The sequence below is a fragment of the Diaphorina citri genome, unplaced genomic scaffold (genome assembly GCF_000475195.1).
Source record: "Diaphorina citri unplaced genomic scaffold, Diaci psyllid genome assembly version 1.1 scaffold750, whole genome shotgun sequence".
Taxonomy (NCBI): Eukaryota; Metazoa; Arthropoda; class Insecta; order Hemiptera; family Psyllidae; genus Diaphorina; species Diaphorina citri.
This window is the reverse complement of record NW_007378183.1, coordinates 75,108-102,342: the sequence shown is the minus strand read 5'-3', so window position 1 is coordinate 102,342 and position 27,235 is coordinate 75,108. Positions and strand designations below refer to the sequence as shown.

The following is a 27,235-nucleotide window of genomic DNA, read 5'->3' as shown; positions in this document are numbered from 1 at the left end:
GGAGGTGGAAGGATGAGGAGGAGGAGGAGGAGGAGAAACGAGAGTGGAGAGGCGGAGGTATACGGAATATAAATTGTATTAGCCATCCTCGCGTCATCCTTTTCTTTTTCCACATTTTCTATATGCTGAAATATTTTTGTTTCCAGCACATCATCAGGAGCAGAGAGGAGTAGTAGCATCAGAAAATTCTCAATTTTAGTTTCAACCTACTTTCCAATGTGAATACACCGTCATCCGTTGTATACGCTTTTTCCTCTTAGTTGTTGTCGTTGGCGTTTCGTTTGTTTTTTTTTTTAGAAAAATTTCAAGTTTCTTTTTTCCCCCTTTGCGGCTTGATTTTAATCTGGTATATTCCGTGTGCACACATGCGTGGAACCTTGTGCGTTTTCTGAGGAGGTTTTTGCCGAAATTTTGTTTTTGATTAGTTCGTTTGTTTTTTTTTTTAGAAAAATTTCAAGTTTCTTTTTTCCCCCTTTGCGGCTTGATTTTAATCTGGTATATTCCGTGTGCACATGCGTGGAACCTTGTGCGTTTTCTGAGGAGGTTTTTGCCGAAAATTTGTTTTTGATTAGTTCCAACCACGTATATCTATCTATCTATGCTACATGTTTATGTTACGTACATACAAAATGTTCCCGTCATGACTCTCTCCATTCTCTCTCTTCTGGCCTTTGGTTTTTTATTTTCCTTTTGCACACAGCAATCATCAGCCATCTTGTTTTTAATCTATCATGAGTTCGCATTAAATATTTTTTGCATCATGATATTTATTTTCAGTAGTAAAAAGTAATAATATATCTACATACCTTACTAACAGAGATTCATTTATCTGATTGATCTATCTCAAAGGCAACAGAATCAATTCAAATTTGAAGAGGATATTTAGTTATATGGTCCAAATGAAGGTCCATGCCAAATTTGGTGCTTTCCTGACGAAATGCAGCTTTTTTGACGTTGGGCCACCCACTATCAGGCTTGTTCCAAAGAAAAATGGCCCAAGATACCTCGCCAAGTTTTTCAAATTTAAAGTCACCAATTAAGTACTTATTACTTACTTCAATTGAACCTAAAGATTATCGTGAAAGGAATTGTGGGGAAAAAATCTGAAACAGAAATGTCTAGATTCCCCCCACCTCCTTTGCACTCCACCCAACCAAACCCCATTCATGTATGTAAATAATCTATTGAAGTATATAACATTGTACTATCGGAATTAAAAACATTTTTGTGACCAAGCAAGGTACATTACATTAGCACAAGTACAGTGTGTAAATAATCTATTGAAGTATATAACATTGTACTATCGGAATTAAAAACATTTTTGTGACCAAGCAAGGTACATTACATTAGCACAAGCACAGTGTGTAGAGTAGACGTGAATCCAGGTTTTGGATTTAATTTTATTTTTCCTTTCTTTTTCATTAGATTGTTCATAGAGGGAGGCATCATCACCCGATCAGTCGTGTGGGTTGGTTGGAAATTCCAGGGAATAGGGGTGACTTTTCCTCCTGTCCCCTCCACTTTACATTTTAGTTTGATGGAATAATGGGCTTACCTGGATTTAAAAAGCATTAGTGAACGATTGTCTGATATCATTAGATTGTTCATAGAGGGAGGCATCATCACCCGATCAGTCGTGTGGGTTGGTTGGAAATTCCAGGGAATAGGGGTGACTTTTCCCCCTGTCCCCTCCACTTTACATTTTAGTTTGATGGAATAATGGGCTTACTTGGATTTAAAAAGCATTAGTGAACGATTGTCTGATGTTAACTTTACCCTCTGTTGATAGTGTTGATCATTTAGTATGTTTGTAAGCTAAGTCCAATATGCATGCATCTCTTTGTGAAATAAAATCTGGTGTGAAAATCACACGACTTTCAAATTATTTCACAACTCCTATTTTGAAGAAGAAGAAGAAGAAGAAGAAGAAGAAGAAGAAAAAAAACATATTCTTTACGAACACACCACGACAGCCGATGTTCGTCCTATAGTTATGTTAACAGCTGATATAATTATATACAATGCTAGGTATGAGTCTATTGTATAAATCACACGACTTTCAAATTATTTCACAACTCCTATTTTGAAGAAGAAGAAGAAGAAGAAGAAGAAGAAGAAGAAGAAGAAGAAGAAAAAAAAAAACATATTCTTTACGAACACACCACGACAGCCGATGTTCGTCCTATAGTTATGTTAACAGCTGATATAATTATATACAATGCTAGGTATGAGTCTATTGTATATCGTTCTAGAGATAATTATTATTGGACTGGCAATGAGGACTCTTATAGGGTCTTCTTAAAGCTACATTCGTCCATTGCTCCACCCCCCCCTTTGAAAATTGCAATTTTCTTTGTATTCCATTTTTTTCCCATGATTCTAATAAGTTATAAGTATTTAATTTGATTCATCTTTTGTTTGATTCCAGGTAAGTTACGGCTAAATCTCGTCACATCACATGGGTGTTGATTATGCAAGTCAATCCAAACTATTTGATGCCCTGGCAAAAGGTACTCAATCTTGAACAATCACATTTTCTCCGATATATTCTATATTTCCTCTAAGTACTAATATAGGAGGAAAAATGAAATTTGGGTGATAGTTACACCACCTAGAAGCTAAAATTCCTCAATCATGATTTCATAATTAATTTATCTACATGTATCTTGCAAAGTACAACTCCATCCCTTTCCGGAATCCTTTTGAACCTTTTTCCAATTTGGGGTCTACGGTACCCGCCTTTATCCTACCCCTCCGTACCCACCTATCAAACGCCTCCCCCCTTCTCTCTCAAGTCTTCCTCGAGTTCTTTTTCTTCTTTTCCTTCGCCTTTTCCCGTGTACAGATGGAGTCGGCGTTTTTCGGCAGCCTCTCAATCAGCCCTCACTAGGGTGATTTCTTTTTTGCTGACATTTGGTTTTGGCTACAATTTTTTACAAGTGGATGTCCTCCACACTCAACCTTTGCTATTTCTTTAGCAAAGGAAATTTCTGTCAGGCTGGTATCCTCCCTGTTTAACGTCCCCCAGCCAGACACGTTCCTCAAGCTTCTTTGTGCCTTCGAAAACGTTATATTAGATGACCACTTTACACATTATATTAGTTGACCTGATGATCATGCTGAAACTTGGAGATGAAAAACTATGCACTCACATTATGTGCAGATGCCCATGTACAAACAAATCCTAGAGTCACACACTCATGTACACTTTAGGTACATAATCTATACCTACTCTCCGTACAGTGTGTACATATTTACGAAATCAATAACAATGACTGCAAGGGGGGGAGAGAGAGGGGGGAGAGAAGGGAGGGAGGGAGAGAGAGGGTAGAAGGGTTTTGAATATTCAGATCATCATTAGTGGTGTGTGGTAAACGTTAGAGCGCAACCCTCTGTCTCTTCCGCTCAACCTTATGACACAATATGAGTTATGATATATTGTAATAAAAATGTGTGTGAGAGAGAAGAGGAATAGAAACTAGACCCTGGAGAAGAGAGGGAGAGAGAGAGAGAGAGAGAGGGAGAGAAGAGAGAGGGAAGAGAGAGAGAAAGGAGAGAGGAGAGAGAGAGAGGAGAGAAGAGAGAGAGGGAGAGAGAGAGAGGGAAGGGAGAGAAGAATAAGGTGATAGGTGGGGTGGTAAAAAAATACTTCTTTTTTTATCAGTCGAGTTTTGTTTAGTTTAGTATACAGCTTCTCACCAGGCGAATAGAAGCTCTCGTGCTTGAATTTCCACTTCCACGTTTTTGTTTTCTCCCATTCGCCTATCCTTTCCGTTACGCCATTCTCTTCATTTCTTTTTAATCCTTTTTCCTTTAATATTTTCCCTTCCTTTTATTCATCCCGTTGCCTTTTTGTTCAGTTGTGTTTCCTATATTGCATACACTACACCATTCTCGTGTTTCTTGTTTTATCTCCTTTTTGGCGTGAAGAGAAAGGAGTAGACGGATGTAATCCTACCTGAGGAGGGTTAGCATATAACACAATTTCTAAATTTTATGGTGCCTTATTTGAAGAAAAACCACTGTTTTTGTCATACCTTTTCAAACAATGAAACGTGCAATGGCCGAATCCTTACAACGGAAGTTCTTACTTTTCATGTGATTCTTGTGAAGGCACCTGGTAGTCAATGCAAAATATTGGTCATGCATACAATATTGATGTGACCCATTGTACATAGGGCGTAAAGAAACCAATTGGCTGTCAATACACAGAGGAGCTTTCGATCCCAAAAGAGGTTCTACCCCCTAAACAAGTCTGGTTTCTTTCCAGTTACTAGGTATTCATTTGTAGAGCGAAAGTTTTTCTTCAACTTCAGCTAAAACAAAGGGAACTTCCGTTTCATGAGAAATTCCGAGCTATTATTATATTACATTTTCCCCTATATTCGACTCTCCCTTTTTTCTCTTTCACCCTAATATTTCTTTCTCCATTTTAATATTTTCTGTTACTTACTTACTAAAACTTTTTATATTATTGATAAAATTAAATGGAGCTTTTGTAGCAAAAAGGGCAAAGAAATTGACGAAACTCATGGTAGAGTTAGGTAGGAGAAAACGAAGAAGAAAATGGGGAGTTGAGAAAGTGATTGAAAATAAAGGGAAGAAGAAAAGGAGAGGTATGGCATTTAGAGTTTTCAGCAGTTTTGAAGTTTTCTATTAGGGTCATCGATTTTTATTTTCTCCAATGTGTACGTTATTTGAAAACCTACTGTTGAGAAAATTATACTTGAAAACCTCTGTGATAATATTACATCACCGCCCCTTCATGACATAGGGTGTAACTGTGGCGTGTGCATTATTATACAAAGTGTTGTCTGTGTGTTGTTTGATTCCTCCTTAATGTGGCTTGTTCTGCTTCGTGGATATGATCTTTATTTAATTTCTCTTCACTAAGAATGAGAAAGGAGAACAAAGTGTACAAAAAAATGCAAAAATACTAAAATGCTAGTCTTTTGCCATTGTGTGATTCGACGTCCGTTTGAGGAGTTCGTAGTTAGCACAGCTGGCATGTGTGTGCTAGGTCTTTTGCAGTTTGTTGATTTCCACTGTCCCGTTTGGAGGAGTTGTTATACTACCAGTGATTTGTGATTCTTACTTAAGAAGTTCAAAAGTTAGGGAGTTTTGTAACTTTATGAACACGCTGTATGGCACCTACTCTTTCTACTTTCGCTGTGGAAACTCTGACAGACAGACAGTTGTAGGTTTAGGTTGCGGAATTAGACCAAAAGTTTTTTTACTTTCTATTTTTGTATGTTTTTGTCTGATTTTTACACTCTATAGGTATCCCTCCAAATGAGTTTGCGGAATTAGACCAAAAGTTTTTTTACTTTCTATTTTTGTATGTTTTTGTCTGATTTTTACACTCTATAGGTATCCCTCCAAATGACTACTCATGCACCAAGATTTTCCTTTTCCGTTGTTGTGTGAAATTTTTTCCCATTTTTTTTTAGAGAATAAAAGATGTTCAAGAAAGCACAAAAGATAATGTTTCCTAAGTAATACGCATACGCGAGAAAAACGCAGAAAATTAGACGTAAAGTAACATTTACGTAAAGTGTCGGAGGCAGCTAATCAAAGCTTAAGTCTCATGTAAAATAACACACGGGGAAGTTAGCTAGGGGCTGAGAAAATGAAAATCCATCCAACCACGTATATCTATCTATCTATGCTACATGTTTATGTTACGTACATACAAAATGTTCCCGTCATGACTCTCTCCATTCTCTCTTCTGGCCTTTGGTTTTTTATTTTCCTTTTGCACACAGCAATCATCCAATTATAATGTGAGTGGGGTGAAATGTTAGTGTTAGACGTACTTTTTGTTCTAATTTATGTTCTTTGTTTTGCATTACTAACAACTGTACCATAAAATAATATACTTGTAAGTGTCTTTTTCGTCTAAAAATAGCTGGTGATAACTTTGCGAACTAAATGTTTTCCCAACTCCCTTCGCCAACTGTTGAACGAAGAATAGAAGAAATTTCTTGCCTTTTCACATTCATCAGTTATCACCGTTAGAAATGTACAAAACAATCGCTACAAGACATTTTCCAAGTCATCCGGCATGTTTGTCAATGTTTTGATTGCAATTCTGTTTCAGGCGCTGGCGTGAAGATGGAACATCACTTCCATGTAGCGCTGGATCCCCGCAAGCAAGAACTTCTTGAGGCTCGCTTCTCGGGTGCTAGGGTAAGTTTTCATCTATATTCCGATCATTTAATAATGAGTAGTTCACTGTAGAATTTTCCAACTTCTAATGGGTATTTTTGTCGTTTGTCATTAAGTGGACCATTGGATGTAGGGTTCTAAAGATTTAACACATACATAAAACCACTAGCTGGCTACAACTGTTACTAAAATGGATGGCCCTCTTGTCTTGAAAGCAAGCTGAGAATGAAACAAAATGGCCAATTTAATTCAGTCCGATCATACATGATTTCTTGCTTCTCAGTACGAGCACTGTATGAAACATGATATATGTAGGTATTTATATTGTTGTGTTTGGAGTTGAAAAAATATTTGCGCAACGCTAATCTAATAGCATACCTGTTGCCTGTGCTGTGTAACCTCCACCATGCTGAAAGTTAGAGTTCAACATAGCAGAAAACCAAACCAACACCAGAGGTAGCTGCTTCAAAGTTTAGTGAGATTATTAACTCCGCTCCGGGCAACTTAACAACAATAAAATAGCATCATATTATTATGTATGGGAATGGAAAGAGTTCTGTAGCCATGGCGACAAGATGAACATATTTTGTAACGAGTAGAGCGCGTTCGTTGAATGAGACATCAATGATGATGCAGCAATCCATGACGGAATTCGGAATCCACTGTTTTTTTTTTTTTTTTTTTTTTTTTTTTTTTTTTTTTTTTTTTAAAAAATACCCCTTTTTTTTTTTTTTTTTTTTTTTTTTTTTTTTTTTTTTTTTTTGTCAAAACATATTTGCTTGTGGAAGGAAACCATGATATTTCCTTGGAGGTACAAATTAAGTTCACCTTTATACCTCCATGGATATTTCCTTCAAAGAGATAGATTGTTTCTTTCAAAATTGATTTTACCTTTCCCAAAAGCAGTGAATACAATGAATATTCCCGGGACAAAATTTGAGTTTCTTCAAAAAAGAGGGACAAAAGTCGTAATGACGGTAATGTAATAGGCAGTCGTGTGATGTTCATGTCAGATGTTTACTTTATTTTATATTGAAATTAGAGATGGGCCTGATTCTGGAGTGTGCGGTTCTATGCCCTTATCTGACCTTGCTGCTATGTGTGCTCTGTGCTTGTCTTGATGTTCTCAGTTTCTTTTTTATGTATATATATACTCAACTTCTCTCTCTTCTCTCTCGGTTAGTCCTCGTTTAGTGTTTTTGTTTTACACAGGTTGGGCCTGATTCTGGAGTGTGCGGTTCTATGCCCTTATCTGACCTTGCTGCTATGTGTGCTCTGTGCTTGTCTTGATGTTCTCAGTTTTTTTTTTTTATATATATATACTCAACTTCTCTCTCTTCTCTCTCGGTTAGTCCTCGTCGTTTAGTGTTTTTGTTTTACACAGGTAAAGAGAGATCTCCCTCTATTTTCTCCCCACCAATTTCCACCATAGTTTGTCATCATTAGGAGCGAGAGACACTGAGAGAGTTGGGCGCTCATGTTGAATCGCCTCGCCATACATACGTGGAAAAAGTAATAATATGTACCTATAGTGTCTAGTAGAATATAATATATGAACAAGAGGAATTATAATATCTGAGTTCTGACTCTATAGGTATTCATGTTTATAACCTTCTCATATTATTTATTGTACACTCACTATCTCTCTAGGAGCATTACGTCAACTGCGAACTCCAAACTCCAACACAATCGCATCAGTAGTTCCACTCTCCTCTAGTCTGTACTTGGCGAATAGAATTCAGAATAGGGAAAAAGTAATAATATGTACCTATAGTGTCTAGTAGAATATAATATATGAACAAGAGGAATTATAATATCTGAGTTCTGACTCTGTGTGTTCATAATTAAATTGATGAACTTGGTCTCGAATCCCAGAAGTAGCCTCTCTTGCCTTAACATATTGTGTTGTTGTATCAGTTATTTGTGTTCGAGGTTGTGAATTCCGAATTCCAATCGCTCGAAATATTGACAGTTTTCGAGAGGAACATTTACCTGTTACAAATGGGGCCTTTTTTTCTGAGAGCTTGCTTGGAATACAGACATCATTCTGCCTCAGTGATGGTTTGGTGGGATGTGTTCATAATTAAATTGATGAACTTGGTCTCGAATCCCAGAAGTAGCCTCTCTTGCCTGAACATATTGTGTTGTTGTATCAGTTATTTGTGTTCGAGGTTGTGAATTCCGAATTCCAATCGCTCGAAATGTTGACAGTTTTCGAGAGGAACATTTTTCTGTTACAAATGGGGCCTTTTTTTCTGAGAGCTTGCTTGGAATACAGACATCATTCTGCCTCAGTGATGAGTCTCGGAAAACACCTTGCTTATTAGCGTCATGGCTTCTGGGTTTTTGAGGTTAATGTGGACAGATTTGAGCAGGAGACTGACGAACAATGGAATTTATTAAGAACAAAAACACTGATAGCTCATCTTTAAAATTCCATCGAATAACAACCCAAGCCGCCACCGAATCAAATGAAATTAGAATAATGAAAGTAAGAAGGGACACACAATTCAACCAAGTACGGAAAGGTTCAGATGGCAGAGTTCAACATGCAAGCAAACATGCAACATATCTCCCCTCACTTCTAAAGGAGAAAGAGATGATGGTACTTGATCTCTACTTTTTCTCCAAGTACTAGGTACATGGCTTAGCGAACTATTTCTTTGTATTTCTCTTACCTAGCTCATTGAACATGAACTCGCCATGGCTGCCATTAATCCATTCTATTAAAAAAATAAAAGAAACGACGTATATTGTTGTTTTTGTTGCTTAACCTGGACTGATCTCACATGATTTGATCATGATCACCTATCCTCCTCTCCTAGCTTCTAGCTTCCCCCACCATACAACTCGAGCAATAATAACTGTTCACGACTCGGCGAGAGATTTCATCTTGACTTGAAAATGACTAAATAGTAAAATACCTAATATTCTGAATTCTATTCGCCAAGTACAGACTAGAGGAGAGTGGAACTACTGATGCGATTGTGTTGGAGTTCGCAGTTGACGTAATGCTCCTAGAGAGATAGTGAGTGTACAAAAAATAATATGAGAAGGTTTATAAACATGAATACCTATAAAGTTATAGTTCAATGAGAATAAGGCATTTTTAAAGTGTTGGAGTTTGGAGTTCGCAGTTGACGTAATGCTCCTAGAGAGATAGTGAGTGTACAATAAATAATATGAGAAGGTTATAAACATGAATACCTATAAAGTTAGTTCAATGAGAATAAGGCATTTTTAATTTCTCAATTTTAAAAACCATGTAAAATGCATTACAAAGTTGGACACCCCACAAGAATACAAACTAGGACAGCTCATAGATGGATTGGCCTCGAGGAAATGTTTCTCCAGCGTTCCTGCAGAATACAGCATAATATCCCACTCAAAAGAGAATAAAACTACCCACTTTGTTCCCCCTTTCATCCGTCCACATCGTGGGTGAGCAAATGGAGAAGGAAACAGGGGGATGACACATTTCAAGATGCAACATACACACAACACAAACCCCCTACTACCTCTCTTCCTCCCTGCAATTCCTCCTCTTTCCCATTTTCCAAGTAAAAACATAGCAAAATTTAAAACACGGTTGAGGATATTGATTTTTCATTATTCTCAAATTGTAGAGCGGGAGCTCACTCGTGTGCATAGAACGGGTAAATATAACGAGGAGATTTCGAGACATTATCAATATTGTGAAAGGTGGGTAAAAGAATCTTGAAATGTCCGCGTGACGATATAACGAGGAGATTTCGAGACATTATCAATATTGTGAAAGGTGGGTAAAAGAATCTTGAAATGTCCGCGTGACGTCATGCTTGGAAACAAAGAACATTTTTTTTCCTCCTCTTCTTTTGAGTATGGAAGGAATAAAAATCAAAATGGTCGTTTGTGCAACTTACATATTATTAACCACCAGATGTGATATCTTTTGAATGTATCAACCTCTCCATAGTCCATATTCTTATGAGAGTTACAAGAAAGGCCCTAAGCTCTAGTCTGGCCGAAGCATAATCATGTTTCAAAGGCTTTAAATCAGCACTTGCCGAGGTTTATTCTTCAAACTTGATAAACTCTTGCACATATCGTCCTCACCATGCAGCTGGATGGATCTGACCTTTTGAGCTGGATATTAATCTTGTTTGAAATTTATTCAACATTCTCCAAAATATATTCCTAAAAAAATGAAAAACCAAAGAGATGGGTGGCTTATGATTGTGTGTGTAAATTGTTTATTTTACATACATATATTTTATTGTAAAAAAATAACAACAACAACAACCTTTGAAATTGAAATACATCGATAAAAATTTTTTCGTTTACGTAGTTCATCTGCCGCGGAACATTGGAGTTCGAAACACGAAGAACGACGGAGCGTCCAAACTTCGTACTAGCTACAAGCAGAATGAAAAACGAAAACGTTGAGTCAGTTGAGTGTGGAGTTGGAGTAAAAAACTTGGGGAAAGAGTTTACTGAATGGTAAAGTGAATCGAGTTAACGCAAACACAACAGAGGAGAAGGTTTATCAAACACAGAACACCGAGGTTCAAGTGGGAGGCCGGAGTGACAGAGGTTTCAAGTTTAATCCATTTTCCATTATATCAGCTGTAGCTGAGGCAACATGTCACCGATCGCTTAGGCAGATTTTTTAAGGCAAATTTTAAACAATGATTGAGCGGAACGAATTGTTGTTCCGTTCCAGCGTTGTTGGTATTTTATTTTAACACCAAACTAAGCCAGCATTGATTTACTCATTCTACGCCCAAGATCATTCCTCTTTTTAATTGTGCATCAAGCCTTCAAATCTCCCCATGTAAACTGTACTCCAGAATTATTGGTTTATATTGATAAACATTCTATAGGTAAGTATGAAAATACCCTGAAGTCATCTTTTATGTAGGGCGAGCATCGCGTTAAAATCAGGATAGCTTAGAAGAGCTTTTGGAGATTTTCAGCTGGTCTAGTACATTTTTTTTTATAGATACATACAATACACATAATTATTATTTCATCTTGTAGCAAATCTATCAGTTTCTTCTACTTCGCGAGTACTTCCTTCATTTAGGTATCGTGGAATGATACCAGTATTTGTACTCGCAGTATACCTAATCAAAGAGAATCTTCATCATCATTCAAGTTGCTCAATCATCATTCCCCCTCTGTGCCTTGTGTCTTGTTTCTCTCACTCGTAGTTACCTATTAGGAACACAAAACACAAATATTATCGGAACAGATAGTACAAAATTCTCGATGCTTTAATATGGAACTATCGTCAACAATGGTTGGTAAACTTGTCGGATTTTTTAATGAGTTCACAATTGAATAGAGAATGTCCGAAAGAACATGTTGCACAGATCGGGTTTTGAGCGCATTTTGTAAGGATTTAGTTTCAATTTACTAAAATCTCAAAATCTTAATAATTTCATGATAATCATGACACTCATCTGCAGTATTTGATATGGAAATGTATTTCCACCAGCCACCCACTTAGGTTAGGTTAGCATCAAATGTACCCAAACGTAACGAAGAAACCAACTGAACAAACAAGAAAGGCTGAAAGACTATCGAACGACGTCAATTCCAAATAATATTGTACAATTTAAATTGTACCGGTAAATGAGTTGTCGAATCCAACCAATATCTCTAACATGACCGATTTATAATAAATGTCATAAAACGACAATAGTTGCGCAAAAACTTTACCTCTTACTTATGATTTGGTTTACTTGGATCAATTTTTTTTTACTTAGCCTAGATAATATTATTCTTTGCCTATGTTGACTTGATGAAACACAATTTATGCAATACACTCCTCTCTCTAGTCTTTATAAATTCTTCTCAACCAATCAATCATATTTTTTACTTAGCCTAGATAATATTATTCTTTGCCTATGTTGACTTGATGAAACACAATTTATGCAATACACTCCTCTCTCTAGTCTTCATAAATTCTTCTCAACCAATCAATCATAATATACATACCTAGATAGGATACTATTTGAAATGAAAGGTCTTAAATTGCCTCGTGTAAAATGATGTCACAAGGCCAAACTTTTCCCAGGCTTCCTCCAAATTGAACTCAAGAACATCAGGTCAAATCTGATTTTTCGATGTCTTTTGAATTTGGCAAACGTGTTAAACACCTAAAGCATGTTGACTTTGCTCTAAATTTTGGGATAGATCTGGTTTATTCCGCAGTGACCGACCTTTTGCCTATGTTGACTTGATGAAACACAATTTATGCAATACACTCCTCTCTCCAGTCTTTATAAATTCTTCTCAACCAATCAATCATATACATAGATAGGATACTATTTGAAATGAAAGGTCTTAAATTGCCTCGTGTAAAATGATGTCAGAAGGCCAAACTTTTCCCAGGCTTCCTCCAAATTGAACTCAAGAACATCAGGTCAAACCTGATTTTTCGATGTCTTTTGAATTTGGCAAACGTGTTAAACACCTAAAGCATGTTGACTTTGCTCTAAATTTTGGGATCGATCTGGTTTATTCCGCAGTGACCGACCCTTTACTTGAATGATTTCTGGAATTCACTGAACCACTAGTAAAAAAAAAAAAACAATTATGTACAAAGATCTATAGTTTCATCTCATCAAACTTCGTCAGCACACAGTACGTACTTTATGGTCTCCGTAAGCTGCTTGTTGTGTCTTACTAGGCAACATTAGCATCTCACTTACATGAATTAACATGGGCGCATAGTAAAATAATATTTATAGATTTCATTTCAAATGTCCAAATTTAATAAACGACAACGAAACAATTATGTAAGGTAGTTCCCAAACTTTAATTTGTCCCAAGCAATAAGAACTTCAATTTATGGATGAAGTACTTCAATCTGACTTCCTCGAAGAAATATTATTTCAAAGATAGCTTGATTGGCATTTTCAAAAAAGGACAGCAGCCGAAAACTTGTCAGCTGTCAGTAGTAAAGTTTAATGGTGGTCGCGAACCTCAGTTTGAGAACTGTTCACGTAGGAAGACTAGAGGGAGTTGGTCCAATTTATTTTTAGTTCGTCTTGAACAGAGAAAAAAAACGGTAAGCGAAGAAAGGGGAAATGAAATTCACTTGAAATTGAAAAGAGCATAAAATCATCCCACACAACACAATTATTACACTTCAAACATTCGTTTTAAAATTTAAATTATTGAAAAAGTAAAAGAGTGAAGATTTTCAAGCAGACAACTTGACATGTGGATTAATAGGGGATAAATGCTGTGTACCTGTGTGAGAAGAAAATCAGAATGAAAAACAATTCTGAAATCTATCTCTGTTTCCTCGGTCAAAATCGCCGACATCTTGTTACGGACTCTAAGCATAGAGATAATACAATACATGAAACCACAGAAAAACATAAATAATGAACGACCATTTTGATTCTGCATTGAATGTTCGCATGAAGAACAGAACATATTGTTAACCAATTTACGTTCTATGCTCGCAATTCGCAATGGAGAAGCAACTTGTACTAGTGCATCTTGACAGGATGGTCAACACTTTGGTCTGCAATTCTGAAAGAGGGGTGCCCACGGCGGCCAATTTTCGACCAAAAATTTCCTATCTTAAAATACTCCCCGTGTAATGAGGGATCATTAAAAAGTGTCCAAAAATTGAACTTTTTTTTTGAAAAATTTTCTAAGTCCAAAATCGACTGCCTACGGCGGCAAGTTTTCGACCAAAAATTTCCTATCTTAAAATACTCCCCGTGTAATGAGGGATCATTAAAAAGTGTCCAAAAATTGAACTTTTTTTTTTCGAAGTTCGAAGCAACATTGACTTTGGTTGATATCTGGATGGGTGACTATCCGTTTTTTACCAAGTTGTTACAGTCGCGTCCTTGGAACATATCGGTATATCATACCAAATTTCATCGCTTTACGACAAACTGTTCTTGAGATATTTTGTTCACAACCTTTTCAACATTTTCCACGAAATGAGGGTTAAGTAACAATTACTTTGGTTAATATCTGGATGGGTGATTATCCGATTTTTGCCAAATTGTTACAGTCGCGTCCTTGGACCATACCGGGATAGCATACCAAATTTCATTTCTCTACGATAAACCGTTCTTGAGATATTTTGTTCACAACTATTTACTTTTTCCCATTTAAACCTGTAGTACGTACGTACGTTCGTACGTACGTACGTACGTACGTTACGTACGTAACGTACAGACCATGGGCTAAAAACCACTTTTTTGGAATCAGGGGACCCCAAAACGGATATTTCCACCCATTTCCCGATTTTGAAAATTTGGACCGATTGCAATACTTTCATTACTAGTATAGCTCCGCTATACTGTAGTAATAGAAAGTAAAAAATAAATAAATAAAAAAAAAATAGAAACGGATAAACATAATATTGAACGGATTGAAATTTTTAATACGAGGCGCAGAAATCAGCACTCTCAACACACAAAGAAAAACATCTCATCCCCCCTTTAGTTTTTGTGAAGCTAATATAGTACGCAATACCGAAAAGGATAAGGAAATTTTACATAATATTGAACGGATTGAAATTTTTAATACGAGGCGCAGAAATCAGCACTCTCAACACACAAAGAAAAACATCTCATCCCCCCTTCAGTTTTTGTGAAGCTAATATAGTACGCAATACCGAAAAGGATAAGGAAATTTCGACGCAAGGAGGAAGCAAATGCAATTGGAAAAGAAGGAAGAAAACCAGGAAGAAGTGAAATCATTATTCCGGACTTCTTTAAAATATTATGGTTTGGTGTAAGGGAGAAATAAATAAAGTAACCGTTGTTTCCCATCATGCACCTTTGAAGCGTACTTTTTGGAAGCCTTTTCATGACATTCGGTAGTACATGGTTAATTTAAAATTAAAATCATACTTGAGTTGGATAATGTCATGTGTCAATATTATTCCTGCTTAAGTAATCTTGTTTCTATCATCTTGTTCCAATGAAGATTGCAAATAATTTAAAACCACTACGTTCAATATGACTGAAATTTTCCTTCGGTTCTATCTACCTGGCTGTGTTCACTTGCTTGACAATCTTATGTTCACACTGTCAGAGTATCTCTAGTGCAGTTTGCTGCTATGTACCTTGATACAAAGTACACACACGAATTGAGGGGCAATAATTATTGGGGTTTACGTAATGCCATAGACATAGTGACGTAACACTGTCAGTCAGAGTATCTCTAGTGCAGTTTGCTGCTACCTTGATACAAAGTACACACACGAATTGAGAATTGAGGGGCAATAATTATTGGGGTTTACGTAATGCCATAGACATAGTGACGTTAACCACACATTGAACGACTTACTAGTGCTGTACTTTACATAATACCCGCGATAGGAACAGCTTGTAGGCTTGTTTCTTTCTTTTTTATCAAGAGAGGGAGACACTGTCAGTCAGAGTATCTCTAGTGCAGTTTGCTGCTACCTTGATACAAAGTACACACACGAATTGAGAATTGAGGGGCAATAATTGGGGTTTACGTAATGCCATAGACATAGTGACGTTAACCACACATTGAACGACTTACTAGTGCTGTACTTTACATAATACCCGCGATAGGAACAGCTTGTAGGCTTGTTTCTTTCTTTTTTATCAAGAGAGGGAGGGACACTTTTGTTTTTGTTTTTTTACCTGGGACGCCGGACGGGTCCGGAAACGCATTGTTTTCTCAACACAGAGAATTAAAAACTTACTGGTAAACCTGCATGGTGATATCGATATTATACATGCCAGTTTAGTTTTTTACATTTATGTTTTTCATACATTTATTTATGCAAGCGATTTTTTGAAATTTTCGGTCCACAACCTTAGAAAAGTTACATCCCATGTTTCGTTTTGGGTAATTGTAGCCCAGATTTTTACCCTAGTTTTCTAATTGCCTCCCTATTACCCTAGGAGGCCCAAAAATACTCTAAAATAGTGTAAAAATACCCTAGGTGGCAACACTGAATGGCTGTCATGCATTAATCCTTATGGAGGTATCAAAGTATTTGCTAATAAATACATACCTACAACAATACCACGGCTACGTGTATGTATCTTCAATCCTTTCTTCCAGGTAGCAAACACCAAGTTTCATTTTGAAGGGCCGGATTACACCACGAAGACATTTTAAGGCGGATTCAAAGTTCCATACCAATAACTCTCTCCAGCACTGATTAATCAATATGTGTTACCAAAATTTAACTGTTTAATAAATGCCAGGAAAAGTATCAATGGAAAAGCAGAATTTTGAATTTGGACAAATCATATCGAAATATGGAATTGTAAATACTTTTCCATACTTTGGTGATATAGGGCACTGGTAGCAAACACCAAGTTTCATTTTGAAGGGCCGGATTACACCACGAAGACATTTTAAGGCGGATTCATCTCTCCAATGAACGAGCCGCCCGCTCAGTTCTCTCCAATGGTTCTCAATGTCTTTGAATTGACTCAATCATACGTACCCACCTCTCTAGTCTCTACCTCATTACACATACATGTATAGGATAGGCGAACAATATAAAAATTTAGATTTAGACAGTTTTGGAATCCATGCACATTATCACGGACGTTGTATACACAGTGTGGATTACGTCACAATAATTATACATACTTTACATCCAATGAGCGATGGCCTTGGCTTTTTCTCTCTCTCCCAGAGTACTTGTTGAAAAAATATTCAATTTTTCGTGCTTTGTCAATCTGAATTGTTTTTAAAAAAGAATTTCTAATTCTAACCTATGCTTGTGATGGTGTGACTTAGAATCTGTTTCCATTATAAAAGTTTTAAAATGTTGGGTCGGATGGATGCTTTTTTGGGTAAGTAAATTTCAACATTGGGATTAAAGAAATCCTTAAAATGTTGAAAATTGGTATAAATTGATTTCTAATCCCTTAGATCGTGTGTATATTCCCATTGAAGTAAAAAACTTAATCTAGTCTATAAAAAAGAAAAGCATTTAAGTGTCATAAAGTACCTGATAAATTGGATGCTTTTTTGGGTAAGTAAATTTCAACATTGGGATTAAAGAAATCCTTAAAATGTTGAAAATTGGTATAAATTGATTTCTAATCTCTTAGATCGTGTGTATATTCCCATTGAAGTAAAAAACTTAATCTAGTCTATAAAAAAGAAAAGCATTTAAGTGTCGTCATAAAGTACCTGATAAACATAGGTATATCACCAAATCCTTTTAAGTCAATGGAGATGAGTTTTTTCAGCAAAGTAAACTTGGCAGAAAGCAGTGCGACCTATGAATATAAAACCGTGCATATTTCAGAATGTTCTCGTTTTGGACGAGTCTCATCAAACATGACATGGCTAAGTACATAAAGTCAATACATGGCTAAAGCAACTTGAAGCGCTATGCAGAGACAAGAAGCTATGTAAGGATTTACGCAGATTCATCATGGTTTAGTTTTAGTTTGGATTGGAACTAAGTTAGAGCTCGCTATCATCGACATGGTGACTTTTGCTTCCATGATCTTTATGTTTATAAACCAAACCCCTTCCACTGAAGTAGAATGAGACTCACGTGTCCCTGGTTCAGTTTTCATCTTGGTTTAGTTTGGAACTAAGTTAGAGCTCGCTATCAACGACATGGTGACTTTTGCTTCCATGATCTTTATGTTTATAAACCAAACCCCCTCCACTGAAGTAGAATGAGACTCACGTGTCCCTGGTTCAGTTTTCATCATAGAACGATAATAATTATTATTATTCATTAAAAAATTGCCACGAAAAACTAATAATGGTCCTGAACAGGTTCAGCGTGAGGTATATTATTTTCAGATGTTTAAACAACATTTCTCCTCCGTGTGGGCAGAAAGCAGTGCGACCTATGAATATAAAACCGTACATATTTCAGAATGTTCTCGTTTTGGACGAGTCCCATCAAACATGACATGGCTAAGTACATAAAGGGCAGAAAGCAGTGCGACCTATGAATATAAAACCGTACATATTTCAGAATGTTCTCGTTTTGGACGAGTCCCATCAAACATGACATGGTTAAGTACATAAAGTCAATACATGGCTAAAGCAACTTGAAGCGCTATGCAGAGACTACTCTAAAATAGTGTAAAAATACCCTAGGTGGCAACACTGAATGGCTGTCATGCATTAATCCATATTCAAGCACAACTTGCCCCTCCTGGAAAAACTCACCGTTTTACATGTACGTACGAGTGCCCCGATTCAAAAATAGTCAAGTGTGATTGTAACCTTGGGCGTGTTTATACTCTTGGCAGTTGATAGTCAAACTAATTACTAGAACCTCACATCATACTGGTACAATACTGTACTATGGTACTAGCATAATATTTCACGTGGTATACGTGCCCATGTTTACTGCATGAAGAATTATTCAACATAATTTTGATGTGCATGCGTTCAAAAATCGACAATCTTAAAAATCGTTCAAAATTTCCAACTGCAACGTAACGTTAATATGGGACTGTAGAGCTATGGTACTAGCATAATATTTCACGTGGTATACGTGCTCATGTTTACTGCATGAAGAATTATTCAACATAGGAGATGAGTACAAAAACAAACGACCATTTTGATTTTTATTCCTTCCATACTCAAAAGAAGAGAAGGAAAAAAATGTTCTTTTATTCCAAGCATGATGTCACGCGGACATTTCAAGATTCTTTTACCCACCTTTCACAATATTGATAATGTCTCGAAATCTCCTCGTTATATTTACCCGTTCTATGCACACGAGTGAGCTCCCGCTCTACAATTTGAGAATAATGAAAAATCAATATCCTCAACCGTGTTTTAAATTTTGCTATGTTTTTACTTGGAAAATGGGAAAGAGGAGGAATTGCAGGGAGGAAGAGAGGTAGTAGGGGGTTTGTGTTGTGTGTATGTTGCATCTTGAAATGTGTCATCCCCCTGTTTCCTTCTCCATTTGCTCACCCACGATGTGGACGGATGAAAGGGGGAACAAAGTGGATAGTTTTATTCTCTTTTGAGTGGGATATTATGCTGTATTCTGCAGGAACGCTGGAGAAACATTTCCTCGAGGCCAATCCATCTATGAGCTGTCCTAGTTTGTATTCTTGTGGGGTGTCCAACTTTGTAATGCATTTTACATGGTTTTTAAAATTGAGAATTTAAAAATGCCTTATTCTCATTGAACTATAACTTTATAGGTATTCATGTTTATAAACCTTCTCATATTATTTTTTGTACACTCACTATCTCTCTAGGAGCATTACGTCAACTGCGAACTCCAAACTCCAACACAATCGCATCAGTAGTTCCACTCTCCTCTAGTCTGTACTTGGCGAATAGAATTCAGAATATTAGGTATTTTACTATTTAGTCATTTTCAAGTCAAGATGAAATCTCTCGCCGAGTCGTGAACAGTTATTATTGCTCGAGTTGTATGGTGGGGGAAGCTAGAAGCTAGGAGAGGAGGATAGGTGATCATGATCAAATCATGTGAGATCAGTCCAGGTTAAGCAACAAAAACAACAATATACGTCGTTTCTTTTATTTTTTTAATAGAATGGATTAATGGCAGCCATGGCGAGTTCATGTTCAATGAGCTAGGTAAGAGAAATACAAAGAAATAGTTCGCTAAGACTGTAGAGTGTAGACACGGGAGCAAGTAAAATGGATTGTAACAAAGTACAAGTATCGAAAAAGAAGTACCATCTCTAGTTCGCTAAGCCATGTACCTAGTACTTGGAGAAAAAGTAGAGATCAAGTACCATCATCTCTTTCTCCTTTAGAAGTGAGGGGAGATAGGTATGTTGCATGTTTGCTTGCATGTTGAACTATGCCATCTGAACCTTTCCGTACTTGGTTGAATTTTGTGTCCCTTCTTACTTTCATTATTCTAATTTCATTTGATTCGGTGGCGGCTTGGGTTGTTAGTTGTTATTTGATGGAATTTTAAAGATGAGCTATCAGTGTTTTTGTTCTTAATAAATTCCATTCAAAGAACCTTTCCGTACTTGGTTGAATTTTGTGTCCCTTCTTACTTTCATTATTCTAATTTCATTTGATTCGGTGGCGGCTTGGGTTGTTATTTGATGGAATTTTAAAGATGAGCTATCAGTGTTTTTGTTCTTAATAAATTCCATTCAAATGTTCGTCAGTCTCCTGCTCAAATCTGTCCACATTAACCTCAAAAACCCAGAAGCCATGACGCTAATAAGCAAGGTGTTTTCCGAGACCACCCCACCTAGCCACCCAACCCTGTGCCTGCGTGTTGCTGGCAAGATTGTATTTATATTTAAAATGTAGCAAAAAGTGTTGATATCCCTCCCATCGTCCCTTGTTCCGATATATTGTACTCGAACTTTTTACTTTAGACTTTCGAGAATAGTTTGCTCAACTCGGCAACATCGCAACGTTCCGTTCTATGTATTTCATTTCATCATTACACAGGATTTCTTTCTCGTTCCATTTTCATCCTTCCTCCCATCTTTCTATCTCTCTTTCTCTTCTCTTCTTTTCCCTCATCTGACTTTAGACTTTCGAGAATAGTTTGCTCAACTCGGCAACATCGCAACGTTCCGTTCTATGTATTTCATTTCATCATTACACAGGATTTTTTTCTCGTTCCATTTTCATCCTTCCTCCCATCTTTCTGTCTCTCTTTCTCTTCTCTTCTTTTCCCTTATCTTTTATCTGTTTTATCGTTTCATATTACCTATTCCTTTTTGTTTCGTTATTCCTTGGTCTCTTCTTTTCTTCGTGGGAACGTGTGTTTTTTTTATATATATATAATACAACGATATTATATTTTATTGACCGTTTTTTCGTCTTCCTTTGTACGGAATATAATTTTCAGAACTGGGATAGGGGTAGGAAAAGTTGCTAAATAGGTTACGTCGTCTTCAGGGTTTTATTTCGGTGCAAGTTTTAAGCAAAGCGTTTTTTCGACGTTGATTTTGTTGGAGGAAAATTGCGGTTTGTGGTAGGGAAGCTGTGAAACGAACATTTTTTTTTCTCTGTCGAGACTTTGTCTTACAATTATTATTCTAAAACAAAGTATTTTGTAAAAAAAAAAAAAAATAGAAAGTAAAAATAGTAGCGTGCTGTAGTTCTAACATTCCGGTTGTTTAGAATATGCTGATTCTATTGCATGGATAGAGTCTTAAGGAAACCATATGATGTGACGTGTGAACATGAATGGTGTTGGTGAATTGCTGTATCGTTCATCATAGGATAAATAGGTGATTACGGCCAAAACAAATTAGTCGGATAGACTAGCCTACAATAGCAGTAAGGACTTGGCAGCTCTTACCGAGAAAAACTCGTGGAAATATCGCGATTGTCTCAGAAAATATTTTGGGAAGGATTTTCAGATTTCCTCATCGATAAACTATGCTGACGAAGGAGTGGCACTCAGGTATAGTTTTGTATCGTTTGATCTCTCATGACCAAGTTGTGTGTCATCACCATCATCAAAACGTGTGATTATGTTGCAATTAGTTGACCTCGATTGAGGATTGCACTGATCCCCTTCTTCCTATAAATAGGTATCATCTCTAGCTATTTTCCAAGAAGTATTCAAACTAAGAAACCGAAAGAAAAGAAGCCTCGAAGATGGAGGAAAGGATGATACTTTAGCAGGAATATTTCCCTTGACAATCTCTCATTGTTTGCTGCTGGTTTGCTTGCTTATGACATCAATTCAATGAACTAATAAAACAGTTTGTTTCATTTCATTATGTTTTAGATGTTGTAAGTTTAACAAAACGGTTTTTTTTCCTCTCTTGTGAGGATTGCACTGATCCCCTTCTTCCTATAAATAGGTATCATCTCTAGCTGTACACATTACAGAAATGGCTAAATAGTAAATATGTAGTATGTACGGATGTGAGGATTGCACTGATCCCCTTCTTCCTATAAATAGGTATCATCTCTAGCTGTACACATTACAGAAATGGCTAAATAGTAAATATGTACGGATTTCATATATTCGGCACACTAGTGCTTGCGATATGTTTAGTAGTTCATAGTTATCCGGATGCTTTTTTTCGACGAATTCCCGAGGCTTCAGTCAATAATTATTATCATACAGGAAAATGGTTTAAACAGAACCTTTACTTTTTATATTAAAACAAAAATTTGGTTGGAAAAAGGTTAAAAATAAAAAAAAGCGGTTTAATTGTGTTGGCTAACGCGAGGCGCATGTCATCGCTAGCGATCAGTTTGTTTCTGTGTTTTGTTTTAATAATCCTAACGTTGAAAATCCTCTTTCGCTCAGATAAGTGGTACTGAACAGCATCAGGTGTCTAAGCGCCGCTCTCCTGTGTGTTGTACTTTCTTTTTGTCTTGTCGGGTGAACTGTACCAGTTTACTGTTCATTGGAAGCTAGGAGCTGAAATACTTGGTATCTACTTCTCTAACATGTACGAGCAAAACTTCAGGAAGGATTGGTTCATTTTGTCCATTTCATAGCAATAATAACATTAAAATAATAACACAAGGGCCGCAGCACCGCTAAAGGGATGTAATTGTCATCCAACTCTAAAGACCATGACTTGTTGGTGTAGCCGATATATCTGTCCACTTAGTCCACTCATGTTCTACTTCTCTAACATGTACGAGCAAAACTTCAGGAAGGATTGGTTCATTTTGTCCATTTCATAGAAATAATAACACAAGGGCCGCAGCACCGCTAAAGGGATATAATTGTCATCCAACTCTAAAGACCATGACTTGTTGGTGTAGCCGACATATCTGTCCACTTAGTCCACTCATGAACCGCTAAAGGGATATAATTGTCATCCAACTCTAAAGACCATGACTTGTTGGTGTAGCCGACATATCTGTCCACTTAGTCCACTCATGTTCTTTATTTTGAGTTGGTTGCTTTTCTACAAATTAATGTAGAAAGGTCTTCCGGAGTCTACCACTTCAATAATAGATACTTATGGAGTATAATGTAGTATTCACCATCGCCAATTTGTACTAGACCTTCTAATGGTTTATACCTTCAATTTCCTTCCCATTCTATTAATTTTCCAAGTGTACGGATGTCATATATTCGGCACACTAGTGCTTGCGATATGTTTAGTAGTTCATAGTTATCCGGATGCTTTTTTCGACGAATTCCCGAGGCTTCAGTCAATAATTATTATCATACAGGAAAATGGTTCAAACAGAACCTTTACTTTTTATATTAAAACAAAAACTCTGGTTGGAAAAAGGTTAAAAATAAAAAAAAAAGCCATTGAGAAAGTACAAAACGAGAAGAAAATTTTCGTTTATAATTTTCCTATCAAAAAAGTTCCTATTTAGTTTCCTTTTTTTCTTCTTCAAAATTTTCGCTTTTTTTTCAATCTCCTATTTTCAGTTCGTCTCCTCTGCTCCCTGGTGTTTCCTAATGTTGTTTTCCTTTCCTTTTCCCCCTTTCTTTCTTCTTTGTTTTGAGTATGATTTAACAAAAGTTAATGTCGTGCACGTCAGAGAGCATCACTTTAATAGTATTTAAGGTAGAACGTTGTTTGTGTTATTATGTAGCTTGTGTTGTACAAAACTCTGGTTGGAAAAAGGTTAAAAATAAAAAAAAAAGCCATTGAGAAAGTACAAAACGAGAAGAAAATTTTCGTTTATAATTTTCGTATCAAAATTTCGTATCAAATAGAAAGTAAAAAGTTCCTATTTAGTTTCCTTTTTTTCTTCTTCAAAATTTTCGCTTTTTTTTTTCAATCTCCTATTTTCAGTTCGTCTCCTCTGCTCCCTGGTGTTTCCTAATGTTGTTTTCCTATCCTTTTCCCCCTTTCTTTCTTCTTTGTTTTGAGTATGATTTAACAAAAGTTAATGTCGTGCACGTCAGAGAGCATCACTTTAATAGTATTTAAGGTAGAACGTTGTTTGTGTTATTATGTAGCTTGTGTTGTACATAATATCTACCTACGTGTATCAGTGACAAAGAATAGAATGTAGCGGGCAGAAAGGCGGACTGTGTATTTTACATGGAAAAGTAGGTATCTACATAATTTTGTTTTGTAATAAGGGTCATTTAGAGTTTTTTTACACTCAGTAAAAAACTTTTCTTTTGTGGTCTATTAAACTTTAATATACATACCTATTTTAGACAAAATTAGTCACCTCCTTGTTTTTGCAAGTTCATTGGTATGTGACATTACGATTAATTTCATCTTGAAGGACTTTTTAATTTTTGTGTGCAGTATACAAGAATATTATGTTAAATTTTATTGTATCCCTGTTCTAGTTGATAATTTAAACTGTATATTATATTTCCTATCGTATTGTGATTTAATGTCCTCACGTTTAATGTCGTGCACGTCAGAGAGCATCACTTTAATAGTATTTAAGGTAGAACGTTGTTTGTGTTATTATGTAGCTTGTGTTGTACATAGTCCTCACGTCATTGGTTATAATGACTAATTTTTATTTTCATCTACATACGAGTACACATTCGATAAAGATAATGTTTATTCATGAGCCGCATATTTCGCCCTGGCTCTTGTTATACTTGGCTCGTGAATAGCAACTCTCCAATGAACGAGCCGCCCGCTCAGTTCTCTCCAATGGTTCTCAATGTCTTTGAATTGACTCAATCATACGTACCCACCTCTCTACCTCATTACACATACATGTATAGGATAGGCGAACAATATAAAAATTTAGATTTAGACAGTTTTGGAATCCATGCACATTATCACGGACGTTGTATACACAGTGTGGATTACGTCACAATAATTATACATACTTTACATCCAATGAGCGATGGCCTTGGCTTTTTCTCTCTCTCCCAGAGTACTTGTTGAAAAAATATTCAATTTTTCGTGCTTTGTCAATCTGAATTGTTTTTAAAAAAGAATTTCTAATTCTAACCTATGCTTGTGATGGTGTGACTTAGAATCTGTTTCCATTATAAAAGTTTTAAAATGTTGGGTCGGATGGATGCTTTTTTGGGTAAGTAAATTTCAACATTGGGATTAAAGAAATCCTTAAAATGTTGAAAATTGGTATAAATTGATTTCTAATCCCTTAGATCGTGTGTATATTCCCATTGAAGTAAAAAACTTAATCTAGTCTATAAAAAAGAAAAGCATTTAAGTGTCATAAAGTACCTGATAAATATAGGTATATCACCAAATCCTTTTAAGTCAATGGAGATGAGTTTTTTCAGCAAAGTAAACTTGGCAGAAAGCAGTGCGACCTATGAATATAAAACCGTACATATTTCAGAATGTTCTCGTTTTGGACGAGTCCCATCAAACATGACATGGTTAAGTACATAAAGTCAATACATGGCTAAAGCAACTTGAAGCGCTATGCAGAGACAAGAAGCTATGTAAGGATTTACGCAGATTCATCATGGTTTAGTTTGGAACTAAGTTAGAGCTCGCTATCAACGACATGGTGACTTTTGCTTCCATGATCTTTATGTTTATAAACCAAACCCCTTCCACTGAAGTAGAATGAAACTCACGTGTCCCTGGTTCAGTTTTCATCATAGAACGATAATAATTATTATTATTCATTAAAAAATTGCCATGAAAAACTATCTGAATAATGGTCCTGAACAGGTTCAGCGTGAGGTATATTATTTTCAGATATCTAAACAACATTTCTCCTCCGTGTCTTGAAATTCTAGGATTCATAGAGAATAGACAATTTTAGCAATGTTACGCTTCTTGCAAGTAAAAGTAACTAGGTAAGTTGTATTTGATACTTGACAAGTGAATGTAATCTTACAACTTGGCGCATTTCTTGTAGGCATGCCATTGGTGTAGCTATCATGATTTGGAGCTACGCAGAAAATTTAAAACGTAATAGACTAAGTGCCCAAATATGCAACTAAACTGATGAAAATAAACCAAGTGTCCAAATTTTCGTTTGAATTGAAACATTTTGTCTCTGGTTTTATAAACAATTTTAGCAATGTTACGCTTCTTGCAAGTAAAAGTAACTAGGTAAGTTGTACTTGATACTTGACAAGTGAATGTAATCTTACAACATGGCGCATTTCTTGTAGGCATGCCATTGGTGTAGCTATCATGATTTGGAGCTACGCAGAAAATTTAAACGTAATAGACTAAGTGCCCAACGCTTCTTGCAAGTAAAAGTAACTAGGTAAGTTGTACTTGATACTTGACAAGTGAATGTAATCTTACAACTTGGCGCATTTCTTGTAGCTTGTAGGCATGCCATTGGTGTAGCTATCATGGTTTGGAGCTACGCAGAAAATTTAAACGTAATAGACTAAGTGCCCATATATGCAACTAAACTGATGAAAACAAACCAAGTGTCCAAATTTTCGTTTGAATTGAAACATTTTGTCTCTGGTTTTATATCTGAAATCTGCCTTTTGATGTGCATGCGTTCAAAAATCGACAATCTTAAAAATCGTTCAAAATTTCCAACTGCAACGTAACGTTAATATGGGACTGTAGACACGGGAGCAAGTAAAATGGATTGTAACAAAGTACAAGTAGGTAGGTATCGAAAAAGAAGTACCATCTCCAAGCAATCAACTGGCAACGTTGTATTGTGAACACGTTTAGGATAGGTATATCTTGATAGTTCGTAGACAAATCAACAGAATTCCATCAGAATAGCATAGCTCAGGACGCTCTAAACCTGAGTTATACCACTTCAGATGAATGGAGATAAAAAACCTTTTGAAATTCTTGTAGTTCGTAGACAAATCAACAGAATTCCATCAGAATAGCATAGCTCAGGACGCTCTAAACCTGAGTTATACCACTTCAGATGAATGGACATAAAAAACCTTTTGAAATTCTTAAGAATGAAATGAATCCCTGTACTTCCAAGTTCTGTTTCATTAGCAGCTAGCAGCAGCCCCACCAAATTGTTTTAGCAAAGTACCCACAACACTCTCTGGATTACCCAGATGAGGGTAAATATTGGTACGATAGACCTTTTAATATTTACATAGGTTAATTTTTGCTTAAGAGTTGAATTTGCGTTGTGCTACTTACTGTAACTTAACATTGATTTATTATTATTGTTATCATTAGTATTATTTATTTTGTTGATTTCTATAATATATGTATTTTAATATTTACATAGGTTAATTTTTGCTTAAGAGTTGAATTTGCGTTGT

General features: G+C 36.2%; 1 protein-coding gene across 1 annotated transcript in view; it reads left to right on the top strand.

The window, feature by feature from the left end:
• Nucleotides 1-27,235, top strand: part of LOC103511773 (serine/threonine-protein kinase tousled-like 2) — a gene marked incomplete in the record, with an annotated part of 95,412 nt that overhangs the window by 30,367 nt on the left and 37,810 nt on the right. Inside the window, 1 exon segment of the mRNA XM_026825439.1 lies at nt 6,101-6,189. Within this exon segment, the coding sequence (XP_026681240.1) occupies nt 6,101-6,189 (89 nt within the window).